General features: G+C 39.2%; 1 protein-coding gene across 4 annotated transcripts in view; it reads right to left on the reverse strand.

Moving 5' to 3' along the window:
• MYO1B (myosin IB) overlaps positions 1-14374 on the reverse strand; it is a 184379-nt gene that overhangs the window by 85273 nt on the left and 84732 nt on the right. For all 4 annotated transcript variants that reach the window (XM_011936421.1, XM_011936423.1, XM_011936424.1 and 1 more), the window contains exon 4: positions 10776-10870. In XM_011936421.1, coding sequence (XP_011791811.1) covers positions 10776-10870 — 95 coding nt within the window. The remainder of the gene's footprint in view (positions 1-10775; positions 10871-14374) is intronic.

Here is a 14374-nt window from a genome sequence, read left to right on the forward strand (position 1 = left end):
GATAGAGCGAGACTCCGTCTCAAAAAAAAAAAAAAAAACACCAAAAACCAAAAAACTGGTTTGCTCATAATTAGACCAAATTCATTATTCTTCAACTTAATTCAAAAACTAAGCGGCCAATGTAAGGATTTAATAAGAAAAAAATACAGCCTTTTACAGGCATGGTAGTCTTAATAGAAGGCTTCACTAGTAACCCTATTACAAAAGCTGCTAAAGAATAGGCCACATGAGGCAAAGGATAAAGCCACCTAAAAATTTTTTAGCTCAAACTGGGGAGGTGGACAAAACATGTCTTTGGTGGTTTTATCCTTTCCCTATCAGTCCGTGTCCCCTCTCTCAGCATCTGCCTACTAGCTTCTGATTCTTTTAACACTGAATTCCAAGGAATGTTAACAGATATTTAAGGAAAATGAGGTCCAAAGTGGATGTGGAGCCACAGCGAGTCAGATGCAGTGAAACCACTTTCTTTATCAAAAGGCATCTCAGAGCTTTTAATATGATCGTGTACACTGCTGAACTCTAAAAAAGGATCTAGACTGCTGTGTTTCCCTAATTTATTTGCTATGGAATCTGTTTTCCATAGAGCTGTCCTAATTAGTTGTTCTAATGTTCCATAACCAGGTCCCAGAAAACGCTTGACGATTTTATGTTGGCAGAAGAAAACATATTCCCTGGTCTGGGTAGTTGAAGTAAGGAAACCAGTCTCTCCAAATCCTGCTTTGTCTCAAGTCTTTGCTCTACTGCCACTGTCAGTGGGCAGGTGAGCCTCCTCCAAGTCGGACGAAGGGTCTCTCTGCCTACAGGTGTAATGAGGCAATCTTAACTGTCTCACAGAGATCTACAGATGGATTCCGGTCCCATCTCCCACCATTGGGAAAATAATACATGAGCAACTGGAACGTCACTTTAAGCACACTGCCCAACGTGTTCCTTAGGGCTTTTGCACAACCTAAAAGCATCAACCAATAGGAGCCACTGAAGACCAAGAACCTATGCAGGTCACATAAAGCTCTCAAGTCCTAAGATGTCTGTTTCTGGAGTACTGGCAAATACATTTCAGTTTTTCAAAGGGGAAGGAAACAATTTACGGAGCACAGAACTATGGTGGGACATTAGGTACGTCTTCAGTGGTTGGAGGTAACTCTCTCCAATTTGCTTCCTGGGTAATGAAAAGGAATCCAAATAGGTTATCTGGTCATCCATGTGGTTGATTTCTGCTGTCTCCCTTTAAAGACTGTAACTGAGAAACAACCATCTTTCCGTCTTTGCAGTACCCTTCTTTCACAGGGCACTCACTGTCCACATAACACAACCTCCAACGCTTAAAGTTCCTCAACTACATTTTCCATTATTCTCATGGTTTAACTAGAAAAAAGTGTGTGCATTATACATAGATAATCCTATTAAACCATTCAGGCTGTCCTGAGCCATCACTTACAGACAAAGACTTTATATACTACCATATTTCATTTCACTCCTGGGGGCCACATTGCCCTCTACCCTCCAGTCCCAGGTATAGCTCTTCTCTGCTCACTTCAGGATACTTTCTAGGCTCTCTTTCAATTCAGGTGAGGCTGTCCTGCTAGCAGATTCCTAACATCCGTTGCTATCTAGTCTCCAGCCCTGGGGCAGCTCTCTTCAATCATCCATGCATCCAACTCTGTAGTCTGGCCCTGGAAGCAATCCCCTCCAGGCCTGCTTTCTCATCTTTCTGCTTTCTCAGCTGCATTCTCTGTTCCCCATCCCCAACTGAAATCTCACATATATTATGTACATGCTTCTTTCTTGACATAAATTTCTGACCTGTCTATCCATTGTAATACCAGGAGACTGAAAACATTTATCAGCAAAGTCACTGCCTTAGACAGTGGCAAATATACAAACACACTAACGTGCACACACACAAATACACAATCACACATTTTAAATGAAAAGTTTTCTTTTAGGTAAACTGACAAAAAATATATAAAGTTTAGGTCAGGCTCTTTTGTTTATTCTAGTAATTATAGACCTTACTGTGGCCAAACCTCAAAACCTCAAAATTCAGATTCATGGCTACAACGAGTCCTCTGAAAACCTGTTCTGGTCCAGGATGAACTTAGAAGACCACTGCTTTAGCAGGGTGGTGGTGGTGGGGTAGGGGGTGGCGATCAGCCAACCAAGAACGAGAATCTTTTGGTGGCTACTAGAATTGATTTGACCTCTCAGAGACCTTTTTAATGGCCAGAACAAGATGGGATCAAAGTTCTCTCAGGGTAAAATGTGTTTGAAAATGGCACCAGGAGCAGATCTCCTGGAATTTGGGTCAGGCTTACATCATTTGGCTGTTAAGGTATATATAAACCCATAATATCTCCTGGCATATAAAGATGGATTAATTTAAACTGAAATTAAGAATCACTTTATTAACTTTAAAACCTATTTAAGCAATTCAAATAAAATTTTTAAGTATAGTTTGAGGATAAAGTTCAAGTTGTTTAATAATTTATTTCCAAGTTGTTAAAAATATCTTCAGATTCTTCACCATTTTCAGGAATTGTACTACTGGGCTCATCTTAATAAGTCATTTTTGGAAGCTGGTATTAACAGTATTTTCTCCAGAAAAATCACACTATTTAAAAGAGACAATTCTTATAATTTTTTTTTCCTGACATAATACTTGACCTTTAACTCAAGTAGTTCATTACACAGGCACTACTTTAGAGAAATTAATAAACCAGTAAGGATGAATTACAAGGTCCAACATACTTTAAGGAACTGTTTTCATAATATTTCACCACGCTGGAAACCGGAAATAACAGTTATCTCATGAGACTTTCTACTTCATTTTCTTTTGACTCTTTGGTGCTAAAGTTCAAATAAATTTGAATCTGTATTCAAATATTATATACTTATACAAATCAAATCTTTACATGATAACCTCTATAATGAAAAACTATTTCTGAGAAGAATCAAAAATTGAATATCATCCACCATATTTCAAAGTCTGGTTTTTGAATTATGTTGACTGTTAAATATAAGAATATTGTCATTTAAAATAGATAAAATGTAACAGTATTGTTTAGAATCAATTCTTGGTTCATCATTTTCTCTAACTCATAGATACTTTACATATGTAAACTTACGTACATATATATATTTTATATATATATATATGTTTGTAACTTGAATCTTAAAATTCATCAGCGACTGGACTAACAAAATAAATGAAGTCTTTGGGGTCAAAATCTCTTCTCATCAGAAAATGGCAGAACATTTAGGGTTTAACACATATTCCTCACTAATGGACAAAGTGCCTGTTACAAAATACTTCTGGATCAGAGTATCTAGATCAGAATTAATTTCTACAAACAATGGAAAGGAAGTATAGATGACAGCTTAAATCTGTGAGGATTTTAAAGTCCTGTAAGGGTAAGAACAACTAATTGAATTCTGTATTCTCTGACACCTTGCACTGTCCTGTGAATAATTTATATTATCATGTAATTATCACACAACATAGAATTAGATACATTCATACATAATAATCTTTTTAATGAAAGAAAGCACTGTGAAGTAGTGGAAGGTGAATGAGAAAGGGAAAACAATTCAAGGAAAGACAATTGTGATGATGACAAAAGGATGGGAATCTCACGCCTAAGATACCTAAACCTATGTATGTTAATGGAGCAGGCTCCACATGGATTCTATCACTGTGTCAGGGGAAAAAAGGCATGATAACAGGCAAGGCGTATTCTGCACTTTTTTCACAGAGCTTCTAATAAATTCATCCAGGAGTAACAGGTCTCTATGGATAAATTCACAGATACAGGCAATATCACATATGTCGCATATTGATCTACAGGTCATATGGCATATAGAGAGCGCCATACATTTATTCATACACATTTATTTATCTACTTCTTCACCCCTCCATCCCTCTAGTTAAGACACCAAAGTTTTTCTAGGAATTGAGCTTTTGTAGGTCTGGTGGTTCGGAGCCCTAAACCAGAGTTTAGGGCTAAAGAGTAAATGCCTAAATCAATGAGGCCACGTTTGTGTGCAACAAAACAAGCACTCTGCAGCTTGGAGAAACCACCTTTTAGCAGTCCAGAGTCTGCTGTGCTGCAAAATAACCCAGCTCCTGCACATCCAAATGGATCTAACAGCAGTGAACTGTTCCAGAGTACTAAACGCATGGGCCCTGCAATGAGAGATGCAGTCTTTGCTATAAGGGAAGTCACAACTGGTGATGTTTTTACTGAAATAAGCCTGTATGTTACCCTCTTCTGAAAGAGGGCCACAAAATGTCTGATAATTTATATAAAATACACGGATAGAAAGGGGTCTTTCTCACACAGGGGAGAAACAAAACAAAAGCTCACTACATTTTGGCCTTGACGTCACGTATCTGTTCTGCTTCAATGTGGGCATTTTCAACACTGTGAAATGCTCGCCAATGTTTAGGCTACAGTAAGTCAGTGGCATCTCTGTCACTGTCCAGTTGCAGAACCACTGCAGATATGTAAGGTCATTTGGGGTTTAGAACCAAAGGTCTTAATGAGCAAGGCAGGCTTCATAACTCTTCTAGCAGATGGCTGAAGAGTTCCTAGAAACTGAAGTAACTGTAAAATTAGAAACCAAATAATTATGTTTCCTAATGTTGGGATCATCTTCTCAGGCCCAGAGATTTACTCTGACGTCCCTGGAAAAATGTAGTTTTGATAGTTCCCTCATATTCTGCCTCCCTGCCCCCATTAGTGCTTGAAAGGTTCTCCACAAACCATTTGTATCCATGGGAGTGAATTGTGAGTTCAACGCCTAAAAATACTTGGGCACTTTTATGAGGTCTGATGAATTTTTTATTTAGCACAGCAGTAATGAATTAAATAGCACCCCAAAGGACTCAAAAGAGTTCATGCCTCTCCCTAAGTGGCCACATTATATAACTCTGCAGCTTAAGAGTGTCTCCAATGTTTAAGACCAATAACATCATCATCTGCCAAGAAGGGTTTACGACCCAGTTAAGTTAATTACTTCTTATAAAATAAGCCCTCTAATACTACATGGTGGTTCTATACAAACTATTAAGTAAAGACTTTTATTGAAAGGAGATATTATATCTCAAGCACACAGCACATTCCAGGCCTTCAATAAATGTTAATCGTCGTCTTTATTTACTAAAACAAAATTTTCAATAAACACATGTACACAAAAATAATTTTAGTGCATAAGATGATATGACATTTCAAAATAGCCTGGCATCCCTCTTCTGCTCAAAACTGAGATGAAACCCCCACTCCAAATTCCTTGTACAACTATATACTGAAATTTATATATTATCTTCTATCATTTTATTTTCCTGTAAGTAATCTCCACAAAACAGAGACTTTAAACACACACATTTTTGGCTTTACTCAATTTGATAGACTAAAGACAATTAAAACCATCAGAAAATATTAAGCAGTTTTTGTATCACTGCTTTAAAAAAGAAAGAAAATAGAGTAAGTCAGCAAACCACTGTTCTGTCTACAGTGGACTGAGAGGTAAAGAAGCTGTTGGGCTCTACAAGTGAAAAGGACTCAAGGGCTAGGTGCTACCAAGCATGTAGCTAAGTGGGTATTCAAAAGGAACCACTCTCAGGAGCAGTATCCGCCTCCTGGCACCAGGCGTCTTAGTGATAACAGACAGCTGAAGCACCCAAGACGATAGTTCATCACAGGGTCCAAAAAGCACAGATGCTCAAAAACAACACAAATGCTTTGAGTGACTTCTAGGCAGTGTTACTCAAAGTATGGTCCAAGGACCAGCACGATTCAATGTTGGTCAATCCACAGACTATTACTGATCTACACATGCAAGTAGGCTTTTAAAAGTTTCTGCAGTAATTTGGTTGGTTGTTCTGCCTGTTGAAACTAAAAGAAAAAATTAAGGTTTAAATGCTCTATTTTGTCTATTATTTCATTTTTCTAGTAATGATGAACATGAGATTTGGAACTGGTGCTTCACCACAGATTTGAGAAGCAATGCTCTAGGGTCTCTGTTGTACCCTCCTCCAGCCTCCTCCCTGAAGCAGTACCTAATTCTATGTGCTGGAAACACAATGGCCCTATCAGAGGAAAGGATGACAAGCCCTGGGAAGCACACTGTCCATTTTCCAGCTTATGATAAAGGGCAACGGGATCCCCAGAAGGACTAAGTCCAGGGAAGATGACAAGGAGAAGAGGATTTCACGTGGTGATTTGGGCACTGAAACCAACAGGACAAATTGTCAAGCAGAAAAATATCAAGAGAAAACTACAAAAAAGAAGAATGAACTCCATTCTACTACTAGAGTTCTACCAGAGAAATAGGGTAGTGTTCATTTTTTTCCTAAGAAAAATGGATGCCAATCCTCTGAAACAGCACTAGCAACCTCCACTCAGTTTTTCAGTAAGCAAGATACATGAGCCCACCAGGAGATGGAATCTGGCTCCAGGAGGAAGTAGTAGTGTTAACAACTCTCTGAGAAGGCGGATGTCACATACTGACATAGCTAATAGTGGACGTGCTGTCTTCTCAGAACACATGTTCCAGAGGAGATGAAGAATTGGCCAAGACCCATCAAACCAATGACCGCAACCCACTTCTGATGACTCATTTCGGAACGAATTGATACAATTAGAATATCCTAAAAAAATCATTAGTCACAAAGAAGGCTGACTAAAAAGCTAAAGAATATAACGATGAAAGAGGCTTAGGAATATTTTCTTTTCTTTTTCCAAGTGAAAATAAAAATGAAGCAATATGAAGTGAATATATGTGCTTGTAAATAGAGTCAAACAGGACGGGGGGAGGGTTGGGCATGAGACACAGCATCAGTACAAATGCCTTCAGCAAGGAACAGAGTTTCTAACTTGCCTTGCCACCATTTTCATTGGTCAACCTGGAGACAAACAAAAAGCTGTACTGATTCTAAGAATTAAACTCTGTTTCACCTGAAAGAACTGGTGAGCGACATGGAAGGGGTAAAAGCATTTTCTCAAGATGCCCATGTCCTGTAAAGTTTCCCACAGGTTCAGAGACAGAGAGAGAGAGAAAGAGAGAGAGAGAGATCTGAACAAGCAAAGACTGGGGTCTGTAAAATGGAATTAGGGGTAATCAAGAGAGAAAGGAGAGAAACCCATTAGACATTGCTACAAATAATCCTCATGAGAGAGAACGGTAGGTGGCTTGTGAGTCTCCATGTGGACAAAAAGAAAAGGAAGAGAGAGCCTGGTATGAGATATATTCCAGAGCCAGAACTGACAAAATTGAGAAATGGATTTGATTTGGGAAATACAGGAAATGAAGAAATCAAGGATAACAAACATTTCTAGTGTGATAACTAGGTTGACTAGTGGTCTCATTTATTGAGATCAGAAAGGTTGGTTACAGGAGGGTAAAGACAGAAATCAAGAGTTCCATTTTGTACATGCTTAGTCTGAGATGCATGTTAGACCCCAAGTGGAGATGTGAGACAGGCACTAAATACATTAGATGGGAGATCAGCCAAGAGGTATTTTAATTAGAAGTATAAATGTAGAACACATTAACATTATTGAACAGTTGAGACTGCCTAAGGAAAAAAATAGAGAAAGATACAGATACCCAGAACTAAGCAAATCAACTAATTTTTAGTAAGATAGACTTATATTTTAAATGAGACTTGGCAATTTGCATACACATCAGTCTTTGGCCCGGTCTATTTAGTGTTTTTGTCAATTACTTAAATAAAGACAGGAGGCTGGCTCCTTGGATTAGTACATGGTGTTCATTCAATTATTCAAATATGTACTGATTGCCTACTGTATGGCAGGCATTAAATTAGCTAGTAGAAATGCAATATAAAATCCATCCCTTAAGAAGTCATGGGAAGCTAGCTGAAGGAGACTTACCAACACCGGCAAAGTAGTATGGCACTCAGAAAGAACCATGTTCAAGAACTACTCTGTACCATGTTCAAGGTACAGAGATGCAGCTTAGTACAGTGGATAAAAGCAGGGACTCTATGACTACACTACCTGCGTTCAAACTCCCAGCTCTGCCACTTATTCACTGTATAAGTTTTGGCAAACTGCTTAATGTTTCTGTGTTCCTATTTTCCCATCATAAAAATTGAAATAACAAAAATACTTATCTCATACATGTAAATAAGCACACCGCCCAGCAAGTGATAAGTGCTGAATGTGGGTTAGCTAGTATCATTACCCAGCAAAATGACAGCAATCCTAAGAGAAGGGAAAGAATCAGCATTTGTCAGCTTCTCAAGAGGTTATAACAATGGACCAAAACTAATAAAAATAAATACAATATTCTACATGTAAGTTTAAAATAATTTTGTTCATCAATACCAGATTGAGCAGATCTGACCTAATGGAAGTTACTGTGGGGAAAAAAAAAAAATCCTGTAATATCTTACTTGGTTTAAAGACCTGTATGAGTCAATACATGTTTTATATTAATAGAAGCCCAGGGTCCACATTAAGAGGGATAACAGGCCAGGCAGGGTAGCTCATGCCTGTAATCCCAGCACTTTGGGAGGCCAAAGTGGGCGGATCATCTGAGGTCAGGAGCTCGAGACCAGCCTGGCCAACATGGTGAAACCCCGTCTCTACTAAAAATACAAAAATTAGCTGGGCGTGGTGGTGGGCACCTGTAATCCCAGCTGCTTGGGAGGCTGAGGCAGGAGAATCACTTGAACCCAGGAGGTGGAGGCTGTAGTGAGCCAAGATCGCGCCATTGCACTCCAGCCAGGGCTACAAGAGCGAGACTCCGTCTCAAAAAGAAAAAGAAGGATAAGAGTTCCACCACAACCAGGACCAAACCTCAAGTATTCTGTTTACTTTTTGGTATGCAATTCCATGAAGCATATTGACAAATTAGGATGTTTCCAGAACAACAGGACCAAGACAATGAGAGATTTGTAAGATCCAATTCTTCTTGTAATGTGCTCTCATAAGCACCATGTGATTTTCCTTTACTCCACTTATGTTTTGCATATAATTTGTATGTATAGATGCATACATATATGTCTATGCAAAGAGCTATTATTTATCTCCCCTACTAAACTAAATGTGATAAGGGCAAGGACAGTGTCTATGTCCCTAGTACAGTACCTTTCACCAAGTTAGTACCCAGTAATTTTTTTCTGGATGAATGAATAAGTCAATGTGTAGAAAATGAGAAAATTTGAAGAAAAGGGATTTTTAGCCCTAGGAAGATAAAATGGTTGATTTCAAATAACTGAGTGATTTTCCTGTAGAGGATAAGGCAGACTAATATGGTAAAGTTCAAGATAGCAGACTGAAGACCAATGGGTAGAGGCAGAATTGAACTCTAGGTAAGGAAGAATTTTTGTTAGCTGAACCTCTACGACAATTCCAGGGGGGTGCCATTCAAAGTGGTGAGACTTCATCACTACAAAAGGAGTTTGGCTGTCCCATGTGGAGGAGCCTACACCAGATGGTTTACAACTAAAATCCCTTCAACAATATGACACCATGTTTTCTGTTACCTAAGGCTCTTACATGCCAATCCTTTTCCCTTCCTTTCTGACCACCTAGAGCCTAGAACCTGCCTAGCCCTGCAAAACAGTGGTGCTTAGTGTCTCCAAAGGGCTCAAGAAAGGGGGCTGGACACACTCATCTTACCACTCTTTCTTCCGCTGCATGGGGTGCAGGGAGGAGTTACTCCTAAGGAAAGCGGAGGAAAGAGTAGGTGTAGAAGGAAAACCATTTCGATGCAGATAGTGAGCCTTTCAAGGCACAAATCTTTCTAAGAGCTTGTGAATAAAATGGATTCAGTCAGTCGACTCAACACCTATGGCAGATTTTCTTCTCTTGATCAATGGGAACTCAAAATGTGTAAATGTGACAACTAAACAGCCATGCAGAATAGAAACGTTTAAAATCCCACCTTTGAATACTAAAAGAATTGACCAATTATCAGATTCTTATCTATAAAACAAAAGCATTTTACAGATGAAACCTTATGAAAATACCATCTCCCTCACCATCCTCCTCCTCCACAGACTCATCAGTTCCATCAAAAAACAAAAACAAAAAACAAAAAACCCACTGACAACAGCAGCTTTAACCTTTCTAAGGTTGGATTCTGAGAATGTGGCTCTTCTGAATCTTTTCCAGGTAGCTAGGCACCATCTGTAAAGTCACTTTTCTCACTTAAGACCACCAATCATATGAATTGCATTTATTAAAAGTGCAAGGGGAAAAATGCATAACCCTTCCATTTGGAGGGTTGTTTTATGCAAAGCTTGCCAGGTCTAAAAAACATATATAAAAATTTCAGTTCTTCAGGCTTCAAAGGAAAACTCTTGAGTAAAATGTTAGCATTTTCCTGGTACCTTCCCTCACTTTTTAGCAAAGGTAGAGTGTGTTTGTACTCTCTTAAAACCTAAATAAATTGGCATTCTTGGGGAAGCAGTTTGAATCTGCAAGAGCACACACGTTTAATGTCTTGGGAGAAAAGTAAAAAGATCTTGCACCATCCAGAGACTAGGCTAAAAAGGTGTAGAATCCAGCATTAGACTTCATATTGGTTGGAACCCCCTTGGATAGGCACTCCCCACTTTCTGGGGAGTCCAGAGAACATTCTGTGATCCTAACCAGTATCCTCCCGCAAAAGTACCCTCACAGTAGCCTTGTGACAGATCTTGCTAAGGAGGCCCCACTTGTTCTCTTTGCTGTTGTCATTCTTTGTTTGCTGTTGTCATTCTGTCATTTACCTTCTGCAGAGTTGCTTGGTAGAAGCCTTACCTGTTTTTCCTGCTCCGCTTTCCCCAGTAATGAGAATACATTGGTCCTTATCTTGATCTCGTAGGGATCTGTATGCTTCATCTGAAAGGGCAAAGCTGCAGGGGAAAATGGGAAAAAAGTCCTTAGAATTCAGATCATTATTTTTTTGTTTTTTTTTTTTTGAGATGGAGTGTCGCTCTGTCGCCCAGGCTGGAGTGCAGTGGCTGGATCTCAGCTCACTGCAAGCTCCGCCTCCCGGGTTCACGCCATTCTCCTGCCTCAGCCTCCCGAGTAGCTGGGACTACAGGCGCCCGCCACCTCGCCCGGCTAATTTTTTGTATTTTTTAGTAGAGATGGGGTTTTACCGTGTTAGCCCGGATGGTCTCGATCTCCTGACCTCGTGATCCACCCATCTCAGCCTCCCAAAGTGCTAGGATTACAGGCTTGAGCCACCATGCCCGGCCTCAGATCATTATTATGTGTTTATCAGATGGAACTACAAGCTCCTTAAAGGGCTACTGTGATATGCTTATGGAAAGCAAACTATCACCTTTTATTTCCCTTTAATTCTTAAAATCCATAAATAAATAAACCCATCCTTTGTGGCCCATGTTACCTTCCTCCATGTATTCTCTATTAACCAAAATAGTACTGTTTTATTGTACTACAATGATATGATTTATTATTTATATAAATAAATAAATTATAAATAAATAAATTATTTATTTATTTATAAACCCAGCAAGCTACATTTATGGGTTGTTAAACTAAAATCCAGGTAACTCAGATAAACAAGGAGAAAAACATTACACCACATGTCTAAAATGGGATGATATTGAGATTTTTCAGGACAATACACTGAAGTTTCAATATAGTGGGGGAAAAAATCTTTTCAAACATTAGAAAAATACTATCAAATACCAAATAGCTGTGTTTAACTACAATAAGTTAAATACAGAACTACTGCCTTTACAAACAAATGACTGAAACTCTAAGATCCATCAGAGGCAAAATGGGGTTTGCCAGGGTTTTTGTCGGGCCCAAGCCTCCCAAACTTCTAACCCTGCCTTAGGATGACAAAGGGCCTCTATCAAGTAAGGCCAGGGCAGTGCTCCTGTTGCTCTTCCCCACTTCAAAATTTACTAAAGTAAATTTTGCCTCTTCTAGCTAATTGAAAAAATGATTCTGACAATAAGATAATTTAAAATAGGTAAAGTCCTCACTTCATTTATTAACAAGTATTTGTTGAGAATCCACTACGTGTCAAGAACAAGCTGGGAATGTAGACAATTAATGCTTGACCCCTTCTTTCAGGAGTTCTCCGTCCAAAGCAGGAAAGAAAGAGACAAAGAGAAAATGGAGCCAATACATTAAGCCCAATGATAAAGGTATGTGCAAAACATTGCAGAGCAAGACAGAAACCTCAAAGGGGTGGAAATTGGACTCAGAGAAACTCAAGAGGTAGAAAACTCAGTCCTAAAGAATGAATGAGCAAGACAAATGCCTTTTAGGCAAAAATAAAGGCCAAAACATCAGGTGGGGTGAAGGATAATGGGCAGTTCCATGTAGCTGGAAGGCAAAGCAAAGCATAATGAAGAGAGGATAAGAGATGAGCTGGGGAGAGAGATAGGCAGGTTCCAAATGAAAAACAAAAGAGCTGATAGGAAGCTTCAGCGCAGGATGATAAACAGCCAGTAGCAAAGTCAGACGGTAATTAGAATTAATAATATCCACATTTACCACGTACCAAAACTGCCTCCAAGCTCTTTACATTTAGTCATTTTAAATCTCGCAATAAGACCAGCACAAAGCAAAGGCATAACTTGCTGAGGTCCACTGCCAGTGTGACACAGCAGGGCCAGAGTTAATGCCTGAGACTGACCACTGGGATACAGCACCTCTGCGTTTTGCACAGACCAGAGGGTGACAAGGGTGCATGTGAGAGCAACCAGTCTGCAGCCAGGAGACTGGTGAAGGACTGGGATACAGGAATAGTGTGCATTTGGCCAACCAGATCACAGAGAGCTGTTCATACCAGTCAAGGACTTTGGCTTTTCTTCCAAAGGCATACGGAACCATAAATAATGACAATTTACTGAACACCTTCGATGTGCCAGGAGCCCAGTAAAGTGTCCTAGGATTCACAGTTGGACTTACTCTTCAACACAGATCTGCAAAATTAAATGCCAGCCTCTTTAAAGAAACATGGTCTTAAAGAGATGACATGAGAAGCCCGTGATCCCATTCTCAGAAGAGTCGTAACTTGAACCCAGAAATACTGTGAATCACATTCTTCCCTCTCTCATCATGTTCTCTTATAATTATTTGCCAGCCTATCTTACCTTCCAGCTGAACTACTGTGAGAATCTCAAGGATAGCCACCCCTAGTCTTACTTTATAACCCTCATATCAGTGAGTCTGCTGCCTTGCATATAATAAATACTGTATACTCTAAGTACATTTGTTGTGTGATGTATGAATAAAAAAACGACAGACAGAAAAAAAGTAATAAAAAGATCTTGACACCAGGTTATTTTTTGAATAACAGGTTGTTCTAGCTTGTTCCTTTGAACAATGTACACTGATCTCTTTCTATCTCTCAAAGCCCTTTCAACCATTCTCTACACAACCAAAGCCTTGCTCAAGCTCCACAGCAGCTTGCGGCCTTAACCTTCTCTCATATTCTCTGATTCCCCAGTCTGTGCACCATTGCATAATGGGGATGGTGGAAAACAACGAACACGGAGGCAGAAAACATCTCAGATGCAATTCCCCGGGTCCTACAGATGTATCTCAACACCTACTTGACTTCAAGCAAGTCATCACCATGGCTGAACTTCAGTGTCTTCACCTCCAACATGGAGAATGTAGCCATATGCTTTAGAAGATCAAATAAAAGTGCATACAAGCACTCTGAAAGTTATAAAGCTCTGAATAAATGTCAGAAATCTTTCTGTGTTATAATTAGTTATGTACACACCTTCTTATTCCCTACCGGAATATAAACTCCTCTAGGGCAGAGCCGTTCTAATTAATCTTTATGCCATGTTTATGCCACAGAGACATAAACATGAAATGTAACCGATACCAAGTAATAAATGAAGGGATGGATGAATGAGTGGATTCTCTCGAAGCAGTGGCAAAGTCTCTACTGGAGTGAGCTCTATGAAGAAGGATAAACACTGGGAAATTCATTTCTTCTATGACCTTCATGCAGGGAAGGAAACCATTGCTTAGATTTTTTGATGAGCCTTCCTCCCCTTCTGCTCCTCCAATGTCCAGACAATATTTCAAGATGCCACTTTCATTATCATCATTGGCAAGAAACGTAGGAAAACACATTACAGCAAATAAAAAAGATGTTTTCCAATATATAATACGTATTCACTGAATTCTTTATGTATTGTTGAATATAGACCTTTTTCCCATGCTCCCAGGACTACAACTTTGCATTATATTTACCACTGGTTCCAAAATAATGCAAAAGTACTTAAAAAATGAGTAACATATATGGCACATACATACACACACACACACACAAACACGAGGCTTTGGAAGATCACCAAATGACCCTGTAGTGAGTTCATTTTAAGTCAAAGAACCTAAGTTGAATACTTCTT

The sequence above is a fragment of the Colobus angolensis genome, unplaced genomic scaffold (genome assembly GCF_000951035.1).
Source record: "Colobus angolensis palliatus isolate OR3802 unplaced genomic scaffold, Cang.pa_1.0 Scaffold153, whole genome shotgun sequence".
Classification (NCBI taxonomy): Eukaryota; Metazoa; Chordata; class Mammalia; order Primates; family Cercopithecidae; genus Colobus; species Colobus angolensis.